At 42.5% G+C, this 17,061-nt stretch overlaps 1 protein-coding gene across 1 annotated transcript in view; it reads right to left on the bottom strand.

Moving 5' to 3' along the window:
• The window catches only part of TMEM132B (transmembrane protein 132B), a 259,623-nt gene that overhangs the window by 186,226 nt on the left and 56,336 nt on the right, over window positions 1-17,061 (bottom strand). Inside the window, exon 2 of the mRNA XM_075041445.1 lies at window positions 2,342-3,221. Within this exon, the coding sequence (XP_074897546.1) occupies window positions 2,342-3,221 (880 nt within the window). The remainder of the gene's footprint in view (window positions 1-2,341; window positions 3,222-17,061) is intronic.

Here is a 17,061-nt window from a genome sequence, read left to right as displayed (position 1 = left end):
AGCCTGTGAGGGAAACTGCATATATTAGATGCAGGCGCTATAGTGATTGTATTTCCCTCAGCATAATTTCCTGCCCTACTATGTGAACTTCAGCTGAATAATCTCTCCATGGGCCCCACATATGTCATTTGAAATAATCATAGCAACAGTTGCTGGTGCTCTCTCCATCCTGAAGGACGGGTGAACCATCAGCAGAATTGCATTTTGCCTCTTACTTTCAGCATTCAACTGAAGGTTAAAGAAAAATACTTGCAGTTTCTGTGATGAAAAGCACAATGCAAGCAAAGCCAAATAAAAGACCAAACAGGCTAGACTTCATAGAGCCAATAGTGAATTTTCCAAGGAAATATTTCTGGGCACGTAAAACATGCTGAATTATTGTAACAGAAACATCCTCTGGAGATGAACCGATTCCACACACTTTTCAAAGAAGGAAATCCCCATGGAAACCTGACTGCCTTCCCAGCAGCTCAGGAGCACCGACATGCATGCTTCGCGTGTTGGGAGAGCACCACAAAGTGACTCCCACCTGACAGCTGAAGACATGCATGTCATAGGGGCCTGTGGTAGAAGACGAGGGTCTTGGTGCTAGCCAGGCTCTTCTGGCTCATCCTGGGGCTCCCCAGTTTGGAGGCTCTCGACTCTTCTTTCCGCTTCCTTGAAACCCCAGGTTAGTTACTGTGCTCAGCGCTTCCAGAAACTATTTTGCTTTTGAAAGACAGCATTTCAAAACTATCTCTGCAAGAAGTTTTTGGTGTTTCCCTCACACTGTTTGTTACAAGGTAAGTATTATTTTAGAAATTCCAATGGAAAGAAAACATCCTCATCTTAGGTTGTCTCTAATACCTAGGGAATTTTATCTGTGGTGTGGCAAAGAGAACAAAAAACGAGAATTAAGAGCTGATGTTAAATCCTTGCAGAGCCTTAGGCAAATTCCATAATCTCTCTGCTATAGCACTGAGGATCAATACACAGCTGCCGAAACCTGACTGCTCCATGAGGTTGGTCCATCTACTGACAGCGGATGCTGGCCAAAACCATATTTAACGAATTAAAACCAGTAAAGCCAGGTAAAGGCAAGAATAAGTTGGGTTTCTTCCTATGAAGACCCTTCCTGACCCAAACCTTTTAAAGTCTGGTTAAATCCTGTGATATTTCTCACACATTTCCCCACCACCCTGAGCAGACCGAAGTGCTTGGGATATTGTGGACCATTTCTTTCCCTCTGCCTGTGCCCTGCACTATGAACCACTTGTCCTGATTCATGCAGCAATCTATAAGTTTATTAATATGCATGTGCTATTTCACACATGTTGAATGATTTGAAAGTGCTGCATAAGGTTTGCTGTCTGTTTTCTCAACGTCTGTCCCCAAAGTGCACTTCTGTCATGTTCTGCTCCCATCGTTCTCAGATCAAAAAGTTAGAAGTAAGGAACGAATTTGTTTTGAGGTTTGCTAGTGCGGGCTGCAACTCCTTCTTTCCCAAGTGTCTCGCATTCTCACAGAATATGACACTTTCCAATTACCTTTTGGCCCTTTTATTCCCCCAGTCTGGCTCACATTTCTCTCTGAATTTGGTCTCTACACAGCTCTGAACCCACAGTCTGACAGCTAAGGACATAACAAATATGCAGCACTAACCCTCGAGGTGGTTAGAAATGCCTGAATTCTCCTATTACAGGCAGATTCACAAGTAAAGGTCACCAGAAAGTCTCAAAACTTAAAACAAAAATGGGCCACGCAACAAGCAGTCAAAAGCCTGAGAAAGCAGGATGGGCTGTCTTATAGAAAAACTGAAGACAACTTGCAAAGTTTGAATCAAAATCCTGGCTCTGCCAAAGACTTCCTACACAAGCTGAGGCACATCTCATTTTCTCACCTCTCAGCTACCCCCTGTATGATGCAACAAAATAGTTCCTCACCACCTATGACCTGTACAAGATGTATCCCGTGTACTTTGGAAAGATGATAAGAAAGTTGATAAAAAGAGAGGAAGCTTCACCAAAGAAACAGAAAACCCTCCTGCAAACTGTCTAGCAAAATGGATTGCCACAGTTACCCTGGCTGACTTAGAGGCATAATTTAAGAGGCAGAATTATGACTAGAAGCAAATGGAATTAAAACAAAAAATAATCATACAAACATTTATAGCTCATACTTTAAAATCAATTCCCACGTTCCAAAAAGTGTCATCCACACAGATAATTCAAGACTATTTATAGTTTTCCCCAGTTGGAAAGGAAACACTTAAGTTCTCTCAGGAAAATACTGAATGTAACCAAAGAAATTACACCTGACATCTATTTGTCCCTATTGGTAGACTGTTTAAAAATTCTCTTACCTTAATACAAACTGGTCTGCTAGAGAGTCATCAGCCAGGGAAACATGAAAGGTCACAACATCACCTTCTCTGACCGGGTTGAGTGGTAAGCGAATAACGACATTTTCATCTAGCCTCAGGGAAGACTGTTTTAATTTGTCCTGATTTGGGTAAACAATAATGCTACCAATCCTCTCCATAGCTGACAAAGCCTTGTGTTCATTATCTTGACCTGCATGGATATTGTTTTCCCATTTTGCATCCTCTGGAGAACATTCCCCATCTGGTGTATAAATCTTATAGAAGAGCTCCACAGTAATCCCTTCCAGGGAGGCTGTTTCCTCTGAGACCAGGGGTGGAGGGGAGCTGAACCAGCTAGGAGATAATTCCAGCTCCGCAACACATAATCCTAGATGACCTGTCAATCTACAGCTGGCCACAACTTCTCTAGACTCCAGAAGAGCAAACATCTTCACACAAGGCAACCTCTCCGCAGAATTATAGTCATCCCAGTCCTTCCCCGCAATATAGAACAAGGTTTGTATTTTAGGTTTGTTGGAATAGATTGAGCTGTCGATTATGTGAGATTTTAATTTCCAATTAAAAGTGAATTTATTTGTGAAACCAAAAGATGCAGAAGTCAGCATGAGGTCCAAGGGAACAGCCTGCTCAACAGAAAAGGGTCCATATGTGGCATTTAGGACAGGTGGCAGTTTGGCTTTGTATATAAAGAATGAATCCACTCTGGACTGCAAACTGGAGTTCCTCATGATATCCTGGTTGGCTTCTTTGAGGAAGAAGAAAATATCAGCATTGCAGATGTGATAGCTCGCGGGGAGATACGTTGGCAGGTTTGAAAATCTCTGTATGCTGTCCATGATCCCTCCTCGGCTCTCCACCACTGCAGGCCAAAGATAAAAGGAAACAGAAAGACAACTCTAACATTTGCTTAGCATGCCCCTCAGTTTTTCTCAAAAGCAATGTATTACCAGAGATCAATACTGTAAGCCACAATTACGAAACAATCTGACACAAGTACCATGGAATAACATTGTTGGCTCAAATCTCATACGCTGAAAACATCCCATTGCATCAGCTGTACAGGTCCATTTCCACCATCCCCAATCTAATATCTACTTCAAAGCCATTAATCAAGTACTGGATAAAAAAAGGAGGAGATTGATTGGCCACATCCCAGTCTAAGTTCCAAAACCTTTCACTGGTTGGTTTTTATTCTTTTATTGCCAGATCAAACTTAGGACTTTTTCTCATCCATGTTTCAATATACATAAGAAATTGGCATATTGAATATTAGCAGGCAGTAAACCAGAACATTTTCTTCAGTCTAACATTGCTAACACACAATGCAATGGAGGGGTGCAAATCTACATCACCCTCAATCCGCTTTTGCCAGGTCAGCAGCTTGGAAGTTAGCAGCAAACTGATAAAAGCTTTGTGTTCTTGAAACCAAAACTTTTCACAGAAAACAATATGGGGTTTGATAGAGGTCTCAGTGGGATGGATTTACAGGCAAGAGTGAACTTGAGAAAAGGAGAGAAATCCTTTACATGCAGAAGGTTCGCAGACGCTTAGAAGGATTTTTTGGTTTAATTCCAGAGGAGAATGAAACACATTTGGAAACCACAGAAGTTTCTCTACAACACAATGGTCAATCCTCCAGCCAGCACTGAGCAATTTTTCCCAGGCAAGAAAAGATTCCAGAGGGAGGGAGGGATCAAACAGACATCTTTGGTTTGGGCCAATTGCTAATTAATAGTGAGATATATTCAATCTGGGCTGCAATTCTACCAGAAAGAAACGGTGGGTCTTTCAAACTAACAATTCATACACTCCCAACAAAAAGCCAGTGAATGCAAGCTCCTGGGACTGCCACAGAAGAAATAAACAGAAACCAAATGAATTAAAATGAAGCAGTTCCATAATGTGCAGAGATAACAAAGGAACAATGACAGATCCTAAGGTCAAAGCTCTTGTTGTCTCTCGCTGAAGCTTAGCAGCAATTTTACTGTTTGTCAGGACTGGGGAGAGCAGATACACAATGTGACAACCGCACAAACAATTACACCTGTTACAAGCCAGATGACTTGGATACTTGCAGCCACAATTTAGCACAGATAAAAGCTCTAATATTTAAGCTCTTTTTTCAGGTTGTGTATTTTTAAAGCCTATACTTATCGAAGACAGATTCTAGGGCAAGTCTCGTCCATTTGACTTTGCTCCACTCTTGTTCTCAGTTGAAATTCTACTCATTTATTTTCAATGGTTTGATATTATCTACGCTTGTTTAAATGCTTCTCATCTCATCACAATCCTTCTGCCTTTACTTTTGCTGTATATTTAATTGTGTCAAGGTTCTTCTGCAGCCATTGGAATATTCTTTGTGGGAACAAGTAAATATGCAAAAAAATATACAAAAGCATAAAAAAAAAATATCTCACCAGGAAACAGTATCAACAGTCTCCTCTCTCACTAGTCCCCATGGGGATCAGAGCAGGGTTTCCTCTCAGCTCCACAAGCAAATGCAATTGCAGAGCAGCTGCCATGCAATCACCCTACTTGGGTGTCCTCTCATTTCGTATATGCCCATGCATAAACATTTCAGCCCATCTCTCATAACACACCAGTGCAGCCAACAGCTTCCCCTGGCTGCATGCAGCCATGGACCTGGGCACCCAACTGAAATGCAGAAATCCAGATGATGAGAAACTTTCTCCTCCCTTTCCCATGTGAGCACTGACCTGGGCCAGCTTGCTATGGTATCATAGCTCACATAGGGGACAACCAATTTTCTAGTGGATAAAATTGACTTTAGATTTTCCTTTCCACATCTCTTTTTGTTCAGATGCGAACAACGCGCAGCTGGCACACTCCCTGCAGCATGCAGAAACCAGAGACCCCAGTTCTCTATGGGAAGCCATGGGGTGTGAGTAGTAATAAGCAATTCTGGAAAAGGACAGAGGTAGTCTCTCCAGGCAAGAGGCTAAGCAAGCTGCAAGCAGTGTAAGAGGCAGGAGGCACAGGTGAGAGAGACACCACAGAAAGCAGTAGGTGCCATGTAACTGAGGTGGACACCACCGCCCATTAGCACCGGACACAGGAGGCTGCACAAGGCAAGGAACCCAGAGCAATCTACAACAGGGATGGAGGCAAAGAGCAGAAGCTGGTGATCACCATTTAGCAGGGGTCAGGCAATGCCCCACTACTGCTTGCTGTGCTGCTCTGTGGGAGCCCCAACGCTTTTATCCCACCACTGAATAACAAAGTGCTCGGGAAACACTCTGCGGGTCAAACCTCGTCCTGCTCTTAGCAGGAGGAGAAGGGAGAAAGGAGATCAATGCCAATTCTAGAACCAAAGTCACCAAGGGATGTTTTAGCAGCTCCATTACTGCTCTGCTATTTATAGAGCACCTTGACACGGCATGGCTTGCCATGCCATTGTGCAACTCCACAACTCAGTCACTGAAAGTGAACTTTGCTCCTGTGAAAGCTGAGGCAGTGAGGGGAGGAAGGGCATTGTTTCTTCGCTGAGAAGTCAAATGCAGACAAGCACCTTCCTGGATTAATTGTGGATAACTTGAACTATATTTGAAAGCAATACTTTTGTGAAGTTGCATTTACCATAAAAATTGTGCAGCTGTACAGATAAGCAAAGGACACACAGCAGCAAGAGTATCCTCTGATTTCCAGAAGAGCTAAAATTTGCCTAGACACACCAGGTTGCAAAGAAGATTTAAACACTGACATAGTTCCTGAGCCTAAAGAGGAACCAAAACCAAGGCATGGCTTAAATGTATTTGTGTTTACATTATAGGACTTACCCCCCCCCCTTTTATGCAGATACTTTATGTCTCTCAAACAGTGATTTACAGGAAGTTTAAAAGGTATGTTTTTCCCCTTCCTCTGTTTCATTACAGTGGCAACATTCAGTGCCTCTTCTCAGAACTGGTATGAGGACTAGGATATCAGCCTGCTGTAACTCAAACAAAATGAGACACAAATTTTGTCTGAAAGCTTATATGGGAAGCCATAAACACCAGCAGACAGGGCTGGGCTTTGTCCTAGAACCAGCCTGCAACAAAATATGATATCTGAATTTAGCAGCATTTTATGACGCTGTAGGAACATCTAAAAAGAAATACTTCATACGATGGCAGGCCAACACCCCGCCTTTTTAATTCAGCACGTCAGCACCACAGCATCAATCTCCTTACAGTAACAATCAGAAACAGGACACATTTCCAGCTTTCTGGCATGCAACAAAGCAACTAATAAATCACCAACCTGCTCCTTTAATAAGCACTCCAGCAAGATCAAAAGAGGGCAGAACATTAGATCAGAATGTGGGTTAGTCCTAATTATGTAACAAAAGAGAGCTAGAGTTGAAGAAAATAAATGGAGGCCAAATGAGCATCCCCAGAGTCCAGTGCTATCTCAAAGCGTGAACACGGTCTGTTTCTCAGACTACTGTGGCATTGGGGGTGTTGAGGGCATGCGTATGGAAATAACACATTGTTGGACATGACTTGGGATGTTTAGCTTGAACTTCTATTACAACTTTTACCTTGTAACAGGTGTTCAGCAGGTGCTTTGCCCCTTTCAAAACACCTATTTGGACTAGCTAAATACCAAAACCCCTAGAGCAACAGGTCAACTTGTAAAATCTTATCACTCCCATTTTATGCCAAAACTCCTCTCTCCAGATCTGGGCAATAGCCTCATAGCCCAGTTCATCCTGCAAACTCTGAGAGTGCACACAAAAAGGAAACACCCTTCTGATGTTTCTGAAGAGCAGAGAGAGAAAGAGAGGAAGCCACCATGCATGTAACCAACCATGCAATGCTGTGCCTCAGGGGGCTGCCCCTTCCTGGGCCTTACTCTGACCAGCTCAGACCTCTAAATGAAGCTTCCTTTCTGTTGTCTTGATAATTTTTTATTTAAATATAAAATTGTCCATTGCTTTTGCATTTAATCTCACTCAAGCCTGGACTGATGCCATAAAAAGCAGCACAGAACTAAGGCACATGCAAAGCCATAGCTGTAGGTCATGCTGTGCAATAAAAAACTGCCATTCATGTAACTCAAGATTCCATTCAAGCTCTATTTCTTAGATTTCATACATTTTAGTAAGAAGCAAAACAAGTGTCCTCCTAGAAGGTAGGGGTGGCAGTGGCATGTCAGCATTAAAAACTAACACATCTATGTTAAGCTGCAGTAAGAAGAAAGTCTTTAAAGTTCATAATTTTGTAACTAAAAAGGAAAATAACTCCTGTTGAAGCACAAATCCAAACTTCACATCTAAATCTTCCCTCTACTTCAGCTAACTACTTAACCGGAGCCAGGTCTTCCATAAGCCCTCAGCAATTCTGAAGTCGGAGGTGCGGGGAACAAGAAGCATCTAAAATTGCAACTTTTTTGATACCCTTTTTCTCTGAAAACAAACAAGAAAGCCAATCCTGCACCTGTGGAAAAACTGTGAAAATGTTAAAAATTCCTCTTTCCTGCAGCATCATCAGAACTGTAGCATGAGATCATACAGACACTCCTCTTTGTAAAAGAGGAATAATTTCAAGTAATGTGGTGCCAGTAAGTACTATGATGTTATCCATGACTCACACAGAGGCAATCAATGGCTTGTCTGTATAGGAGAAAAATCACCAGCCCTTCCCACCAGCCCTCACTAAAGACCATAAAGACCAAAGTACACATGTACATTATTCCACTATAAAAATGGCTCTATTCATAATAATTATTTTGCTCTGGAAATGCAGGCATTATCCTTGAATAAAAACACACTGTATCCCAGAATACGGTGTCTACACAAGGAAAGCTATTCTGGAACTGATAAATTATAGGAGAATAATTAATTCTGGACCAGCTGTGTAGGTCACTTTCTCTCATACATGCAAGGGGTAAAACCTGATGCTGTTTAGGGATCCCAGCGATGAGAGGTTGTGCAAGGTGATTTGGCCTGGCTACAGCTGGGGAAGCTCTGACTCTTAATCCTGGCAGCAGAAAAATAAGGAGGATGATTACAGTGCAAAAACCTACCATGAGTTTAGACCTCATTTGAGCACTATAAGTAGGATAAGTTTGGGTTGTGCAAGGAGGATTTAAGGACTCTAGATGAACACCCACCTCATGCTCTCCCTGACTCATTCAAAATTTAATAAAATAACCATGAAAGAACGATGTCACTGTTTACCTTCCACATTCAGAGTCCATCATGTGACTCATCTCCTCGGTTTTACATTAGGGAGGAAAAGGAGGAGACAAACCCTCCATAGTCCCACTGAGGAACAACTTTCATCACCTACCATTCAAAAACAAGACTTACTCCTTTAGTACTTGAGATAGTTATGCAGTGAACCACACTGGCACAGAAGAACAAAAACATAATAACAAACAATCTTTTCAACTGTAACAGAATAATTTGAAGATATGTCACTGCAAGAAAGAGCTAAGAAGAGTTCCCAATACTTTTTTAACATTAAAGTCAGCCCAGAAACTGTCAACAAAAAATTGTAGCATGAGAAAAGATGATAGGATCCCTTTAAGCTTTTCTCATTCTTTTTCTTATTCTAGTCTGATGAAAGGATAGAACTTTATGTAGGACTCACAACCAGTTTACAGTCCGTATGTTCAGTCTTGATTACACAGTTGTGGAGACAGATTCACTTTGCAAAACATTGCTAGTCGGGCAGCTTGTTTTGAAAGACAAGAAAAAGGATGCAATTTTTAAAAATAAGTAGTCTATTTAATCCTAACATCTGAAACTGAAGGGAAGTTAATTAACTTCTGTAGACTTGTACCTATCTTCTCACATACCTATCTTCAAATATCTCTGTCAAGCTTCTGTTGCCCAAGCTTTGCTGCAGCTACACGTTCTGGCCACCCTCCGCAGGAGTCAGCGCGTCTCATTTTAGATAGGTATCTAAGCTCAGCACACACTTCAGGCTCCCCTTTCAGTAAGTCACAGAAAAGGGTGTCTCCAGAATTCACTCATCCTGTCCTAAACAATTATATCTTGGGGTGATAAATCACTCTTAGGAGGAGCCTATTCCTATCCATTAACTCAACTGCTAAAGGTGGCCAGTGCAGACCTGCATGCTAGAGGCTTAGATGTCTATGGGCAAAAGAGTCCTGGCGCATCAAATCTGATGGCTCACTCTTCACTAAAGTTTCTCTTCCCACACTGCATGCCTATGTTTGTCCATCACTCTGCTTCCAAAAAGCTTGAAAGCAGCATCTCAGGCCTCATCAATCTTTTGTCTACTAAAATATATTTTTCAGTGTGAAATTAAACTATCCATATGAATGAACCCTCTGATCAGGCCACAAGTTCAGTAACAAATTGTATTATTCTGTTCCAAAGCAAGTCAAGTGCTTTGCCTGCTTACTGTTGCCAAAAAATTAAGTTGGATGTGGAAGTTTCTGAGCTGGTGCTTAATACAGTTTTTAGCTTGCATGCATTTTGCACAGTCACCCATACTGAAAGACATACGTACAGCAAGGCCACCTACAGATAGTAATAAAACCATACTGTCTGAAAGGCTGCCTATAAATCTTATTAAAGTAATCCCTTCCCTGAACCCAGATTATTACATTCACCTTTATGGTAGAATAAAAATTAATTTTCTCAGCTATAATAAGTGTATGATAAGAAGGCATCACTTGGGACTAAATAAAGATTATAATTAACTCCAACTGAATAAATCTAAATTTAGCTTGGACTAGCAATTTGTTTTCATACATTTTCCTCTACGACTGAGTGAATAGGTACAGCAGGATTAGCATCCCATGCCAGTTCCAGCACTGCTGGCACAGAAAGGAGTGAGGCAGAGTGTAATCCAATACCCAAAGGGCCTGAAGATTAATTCAGGGTTCTCTATCAGCAAAAGTTTGGGAAACTGGAGAAAAGCAAAAAGGCTCAAAACTGCCATTAGTCCGGCAAGGAAAGCATGTGAAGTGTTGGACTCCAGAGAGAATACTCCTCGCTGCACTCCCTAAATCAGCATTATGCAAAGACAGGACCTCTGTCACGGGCTGCTGAGAGCATGTTTAGGGGAAGCATCCTCCATGCTTGCCTGATCTTACTCTTTCCTACCAAGTATCTGCTTTTGGGTGCTATCAGAAACGGGCTGCTGGGCCAGACGGAACCATGCTCTGACACGGTAGGCCATTCTTAATCTGCACTCCCTCATCTGCGACACCTTAGAGGTCATCCCTAAAGCAATTGCAAAACAAGACAACACAACATTAAACAAGCACATGCAAGCACAGAAACAAAATGGGGTAAACGCATCAAGTACACATGCAAAGTTTACCCTGACTTTTTTACTTAGTTGAAAATAAAAACCTTTATAGCAGCACTATACCCAGCAGATTAGAGGGGGTTTTTTTCCCAAGGGAACAAGGCTCTACTTAGAAAAGGTTGAAGAACTGCTTTGTTAAGACACTACCTCATTATTTGCCATTCGCTGGGAAGATGATTGTTAACAACGTTGTTACTGGGAAGGAAGAGTTCAGGCTTGTTTATCAAAATAGAACACATATTTATCCTAACCAGGGAATAGCATGCATCCCAAGCAATAAAGCTAGTGTGCTAGCCTATGCAGACATCAGACTTCCCTGCATAAGAAGATTTTATCAGGTATAAAGCTACCGCTGAACCATTATCATTACAGCAGAATGGTTCTCCAAGCAGATATGTTTATTTGCAAAGACTGGAGTTCTTTTAGTTTAAACGTGACCCAGTCCGAAACAAACAAACAAAAAATTTCTTTAGGATTAAATAAGAGTATGTATGGATGAAATGCGCTATAACAACTTAAATTCACCTCTCATAAGGGTTTAACTTTCCTAGACAGGACACCCTTCTGCTGCCCCAGTATCATCATTTCTTTTTGAGAACTACCAGACTTGAGCAAAATTCTTGCCCAAATATGAAACTGCCCAAAATTATGCTGTCCAAACCTGAGGAGTGCAAATTAACACTGGCTGTTACAGTTAAATTTATCACAGCTTCTAAGCCAAAGATCCAGCATTTCTATAGGTTATAAAGTGGAAATTTTATTCTACCAGGTAGAAGAGAGATCCCCTTTCCTCCAAATGCTACCATCGTGTCAAGGCCTGGAAGGACCTGAGATACAGGACATTAAACCTGTGACATCTGTAACTGTAGGAAGGCTGTTTCAGGGAAGTTTTAGAGGCTTTTATTGCTCCCTCTGAACCCTGTACAGCAGGAAACATGGTAACTAAGGCACCTGGTTTTATGGGCTGGAGTAATAGAAAAAACAGTCACAATAAAAGAATTTTAAAAACTCTCTAAACATCCCTAAAATAGCTTTTCTTGAAACATACTGGGATGGTTTCACCATCTGTGAGTAATGTGCCCATCCCAATACCCCATAAAATCTTTATGTCATCACGTATTCTATTTATTCATCTTTGCCTCACTCTCACACGCATGCTTCTGGCCGAAGTCTTCATTGTTAAAAACATTTATTCAAACATGTCTGATAGAAAAAGCTAGAAGTTAGATAAAATATACTCCCGTAGTACTACCTATATGTTGTGCAGAAGCACTATGTGGTCCCATCCACGGTCTGTACAAAGCACACGATAACAGTGTTCTTAAGCCAGGTGTTCATGGCCTCCCAGGGCCAGTGAGCTCTTGCCCAAATCTCTTAGGCAAAGATATTCTTTCCATTAAGGAGAAAGAGATCATTCCAATGGGTGAAGGACACAGAACAAATGCTGAGAGTGAACCTATAGAGAAAAAGTGTGACCATGAAGAAAGCACAGGAACACTGAACACTCCCTCTCCAAAAACCAAGCAGAAATGAGATGAGACATTCACAGAGTTTCTCTTTCAAGTCTCCATCAGCTGTCTCCAGCTCCTGCCTCCTCTGACAGAGGCAATACAGGTATTTGAAGAACTAAGGTTTTCCAGCTCAGACCAATTCCCTGAGTACTGGAAGGGAGTCTTCCTCCATATTACACTCAGCATAGCCAAGGCCACCATGGTGCACATAACTGATAAAACTGCTTTAACTGCCCAAACCTCAGTGCAGGGATGGTGCCCAAGAGAGGAAATCCCCCATGAGTTTTCTCATTTCATGTGGCTGTTACAATCGCTCAGGTTGCTCTGCTGGGCTGATCACTGGCCTAACTTGCCATTTTAGTTTTGATCAGGGGTGTTGAGGTAGTGGCTAAAAGTAACAGGCTGCTCTTGGTGAGTTTCTCTGCATCTCTCATACAACAGCAATGGGGAAATTGTCCCGCCAGTTATAGTTAGAGGCATTAGCACAGTGGCTAAAGGTCACAAATTCATTAGCTGAAAGAACTGAATGACAGAGCCACTATTGCAAGCTAAACTGAAGTTTAAAAAGACCTGATTAACCAAGGAGGGTTTCTATTCTGGTTCCCTGGAGGGCAGAGACGACTGCTAAAGCCATGAAAACACACACACACACAGGTTTTGCATGACCTGCTGCTTGGTGGGCAGAAACCCCATAAACACAAACCATGAACACCACAGCCCACGTTAAGGTGCCTCCCCCAGGCATGAGCAGCATTAGGATTTCCTAAAACCTCCTTCTCCCTTCCAGACACCCCTCAGCTCTTCTTGGCCAGAGGTGGAGATACCAAAACCAACCCTGAAAACCACCAGGGCACCACCAACTCAGGAAGGGTAATTTGCATCTCCAGGCAGCACACCACTGCTATGGGGGGAGTCGTGAGGCACAGCCACCCTGGGTGAAGCTAAGCTGGGTGACAGTCCCAGGGGCCGCAGCAGGGCTGACAGACCTCTCACCCAGCTCCTCACTGCAGGGCACTGGTCCTGGCATTGCTTCTTACCCCAGTGCAGAGCTGGTGCTTCCAGCTGCCAGCATCACAAACCCCTGTGCATCCCTCCTGACATCTGATAAACAAGGTTTGTCACAGCTACTGGAGGTTCTCATTGCTAAAGAGGAGGTTAGGATAGGGCTCCCTACTACCGTTATCAAAAGCAAAACTCGTTTTCCCTTAGTGATATTTCATAAACAACAGAAAATGAATAAGTGTATGGGAGTGTGTGGATATATTCTCCAAATAACAGAAAGACCTTACAAGGCAAACACGTTCACTAAAGGCACCAGGTGATTGCAAAAGTAAATCTCTTAAATATATGCTCTAAACTATTAGCCAACTGTGAAATATTTGTATTCAGTGTCAAAACATCTATGTCACACAAAGCCAAGAGACTGACAGGAGAAAGGCCAGGATTTATGTTAGCTGGGGTCTATCTGTCATGGAGATAGGAAAGCTGAGAGAGAGTCCTTTTATTAAAATCACTCTCCCGCTGCAGATATTGATCTAAGCAGCTAAGGTTGAATAGCAAAGTGCATCCCCATCTCTCACAAAGTTACTCACTGGTAAAGCAGTGAAGGACTGGAGTAAATGTCCTCACAACCCCAGCAAATGGCACCCCAAAAGGAAGTGGACAAGAACAAGGGGCACTGGTATAAACAGCATCCTGCGACACCATGGCACAGCTGCCTTCCAGAAACCAGAAAGTCCCTCTCAACTCCACTTCCCAAATTTTCAGGAAGCTTATTTTGCTCCCCAATTCACTGACACAGGTTGCCATTACTCCCAGATTGAGTTCACCATTAAAACAATACAGAGAAACACAGTGCTAACTGCATTGCTTGCATTCCCATTTTAAGGAGCAAATGCTGCTTCAAAAGGATCCTTCCCTAAATCTGGTTCAGCATTTTCAGTTTTTCCTCTAAGCAATTAATAGCAATAACTTCTGCCCCAGTTTGGGCTGATCCCTCCCTGGCAGTTCTCCCTCAGCTCCTGAAGGACCAGATCTTGGCTGCGTTTCTCTCGGCAAACCCCAGCTTTTGACTGCAGTCAATGGCCTCAAGTATTACACCTAAAGGCAAAATGAAGCAAAGTAACTTGAAGTTCTGTATACTACAGACTTTCTACATTCCTGCATCCACAGGTTACACAGGTACGTCATTTTATAGCACTTCTGATTCTCCCCACAGAAGCTTCTGCCTTTGGTGATATTGAAAAATTCCTTGCATGACCCAGAAATTACAGGATACTAAAATACTGGCAGCAGATTCTCCAAAGGCACTGTCAGAAAGAGGTAAGGTTGGTCCAAAGCCTTTCTCCAGAGCAATGGGCTTTCACTGGACTCTCCATCCTGTTGTTTCGAAGCTCTTGGAGGAAACAAGCTCCAAACCGATGGGCCCAAACAGCCATAGGAAACCATAAAAGCAGCTTACAATAAAACCCCTGTAAAGTACTAAGAACACAGATATATCTTGAATGCACAGAAAATCCTCTGTCTTACCAGCACTCATCCGTATCCCACTGTGACTCTAATCCCAGGAAGAGTGTATGCCACTTGTGGCCCCACTGAGGGACCGTGATAAAACAAAACAAGATGCAGAGACACGCAAAGCAAAATCCTGGGTCTGGCACCAGCCCCACAGCTCTGCCCAAGCCCTGGGAGTAATTCTTACTTCACTCCCCATTACTGTTGGATTTCTCACCTGGATAGCAACCCTGACTACACATGCTGATTTTTGGGACTGTTAGTAATGCAGATAGTTAAATTCCTGGTTAAATCATTCGAGTGTTTAGGTCTGTGGAAAGAAGTCAGATTTCACTTAGGTTTCACCACTGAACTCCAGAGGTGCAGGCTGTTGCCTCCAGCAAAATTTGTGTCCGCACCCTGCAAACACGCGTGCACATATATCATTTCAAGTGTGTGTGCAGTCTCTCTAAGTCAGGGAGTTTTCCCACTGGGAAATTTAAGCACAAGCTACAAAGTTGCAGGACAGATTGCAGCGAGGCCACCCAGCCTTCTAGCTGCTTCAGAAAAAGCTCCCTGGCTTTACAGATTCACCACTATTAGTTCAGAGATATCCGCACCTTTCTTCTCCAAACCCAATCTTCAACCTGCGCTTTGCATTGCTCTCGCAGGCAACCAACATTACACTAACCAGACTCCCAAAGCAGTATGTGCTCTCTGACTCTCATAGGAGCAACCACACAGGCCTAGTTCTGCAGCTCAGACATCATTAAGTTATCAATTTATATCTGCCTTTCAAGGAACAGCATATGAAAACATGAATCCTTCCTTTCCAATGACAGCTACCCCCCCCCTCAAAATACCCAGAACAAAAGTTTCTGTTTTCTCTCAGACTCCTTTACTTAATTCAATGTTCTATTTTTGGAATGACAACAGCCTCGAGCAACTCCATTAATTTGTTACAGAATAAAACAGCTTTGCATTCCTATGGTGATTGCTGACCTCCTCCCCTGTTCCCTTGCTTATTGAAACAGTCCTGCTCAAGCACTTCCTGGTATCAGAACAAAGCCTAATTTTTCACGCTTGAATGCATTATTTTACATTATGAATACACATTTGACATATTTTACAAATTCATGGCAGATGCTGTCAAAATGGACAAAATAACCATCCCTCGGTACCACTTTTCTCTTACTACAATGATCAAAGGCTGCAGCTTGTCATTCACACGTGGAGAACAGCTCCTATATGGGAGAGCAGGAGGAACCTGCAGCCTCACCCAGGACTTCTCGGGTGTTTGTTTCTCTGTCTGTTGCCGATTAGCAATTTAGAGTTCAATTTTATAAGCACAAGGAAAATTCCCAATAGCTCTGGAGGAGGCAGTTCAAGGAGATCCTGTCAAAATATTGGCGTGTAAAGAAAGTGAAACCTTACTATGGCTTTCATACTGTGATGCACCAAATACAGTTATCTTGCTCACAGACAATTACTAACTTATAGGCAAAGAATAAAAACTCTCAAGCAAAAAACAAAGTTGGATGAGGTCACACTTGCTGTGTGGTTCACTTGTGTTAATATATTAAGGTAATAAAAGATAATGAGCATTAGCTGACAGCATTTTCAAACTTCAAGAGTCAAGAGAAGTAAATCAGATCAGATTTGAGATTGTCTGAAAAGGCAAAAAGATGGATCTAATTCTTTTCTCAATGACAAGGCAATTATAAAATTGAGAAAGAGTCACAGGACATCATTATCATAGCCCAACCCAGCAGACTAGTTAGGAAACTCCAGATCATCAACATGATGATTAGTTTAGGATTAGTTTAGGCCAGTGCCTTGACCAGAGCAGAAAGTGCTCACCTACCAGGATAAACTACCCCAAGGGTGTGAATTGGATGCACACTAATTTACAGCAGTGTTTCCCAATTTGCCCTACTACCTCTGAATTGAAACAATTCACTAATAGCAATCTGCAGCAGCTTGGGAAAAAGACTAAGGATTGAGAGATCTGGAAAGTCTGAGAACAACCTTTCCATACCAGGAGTATTTATGCATAGGGTTAGCCTGTAGTAGTAGTTGTCAGCTCTTTCAGGGAAAATCAAACATTTAAGAAACAGGAAGGGAATTTGGACCAGTAATAATTTAGTGCAGAGGTTAGAAATACAGAGAGCTGCCCCCTGCTCCTCTGGGCCACCTCTTACATTAACACAAGTCTGCGGGCCCAGTTTCTGACTGGAATTAGACCCCATAAATTCAATGTGACCTCATCAACCCCAATCTCATCTATGTGCCTCTGACTGCAGAGCCTGTCCCGCTCCTGCCAAAGGCAGCAGCATTGGTCCCACCCTAGACCCTGCAAACACACCTTCAACTGCCTTGGCTCACTGGAGAGCCATCCCAGGGT

Source organism: Buteo buteo, chromosome 11 (genome assembly GCF_964188355.1).
Source record: "Buteo buteo chromosome 11, bButBut1.hap1.1, whole genome shotgun sequence".
Taxonomy (NCBI): Eukaryota; Metazoa; Chordata; class Aves; order Accipitriformes; family Accipitridae; genus Buteo; species Buteo buteo.
Note: the sequence above shows the minus strand (reverse complement) of the source record. Positions and strands in the feature narration are given on the sequence as shown.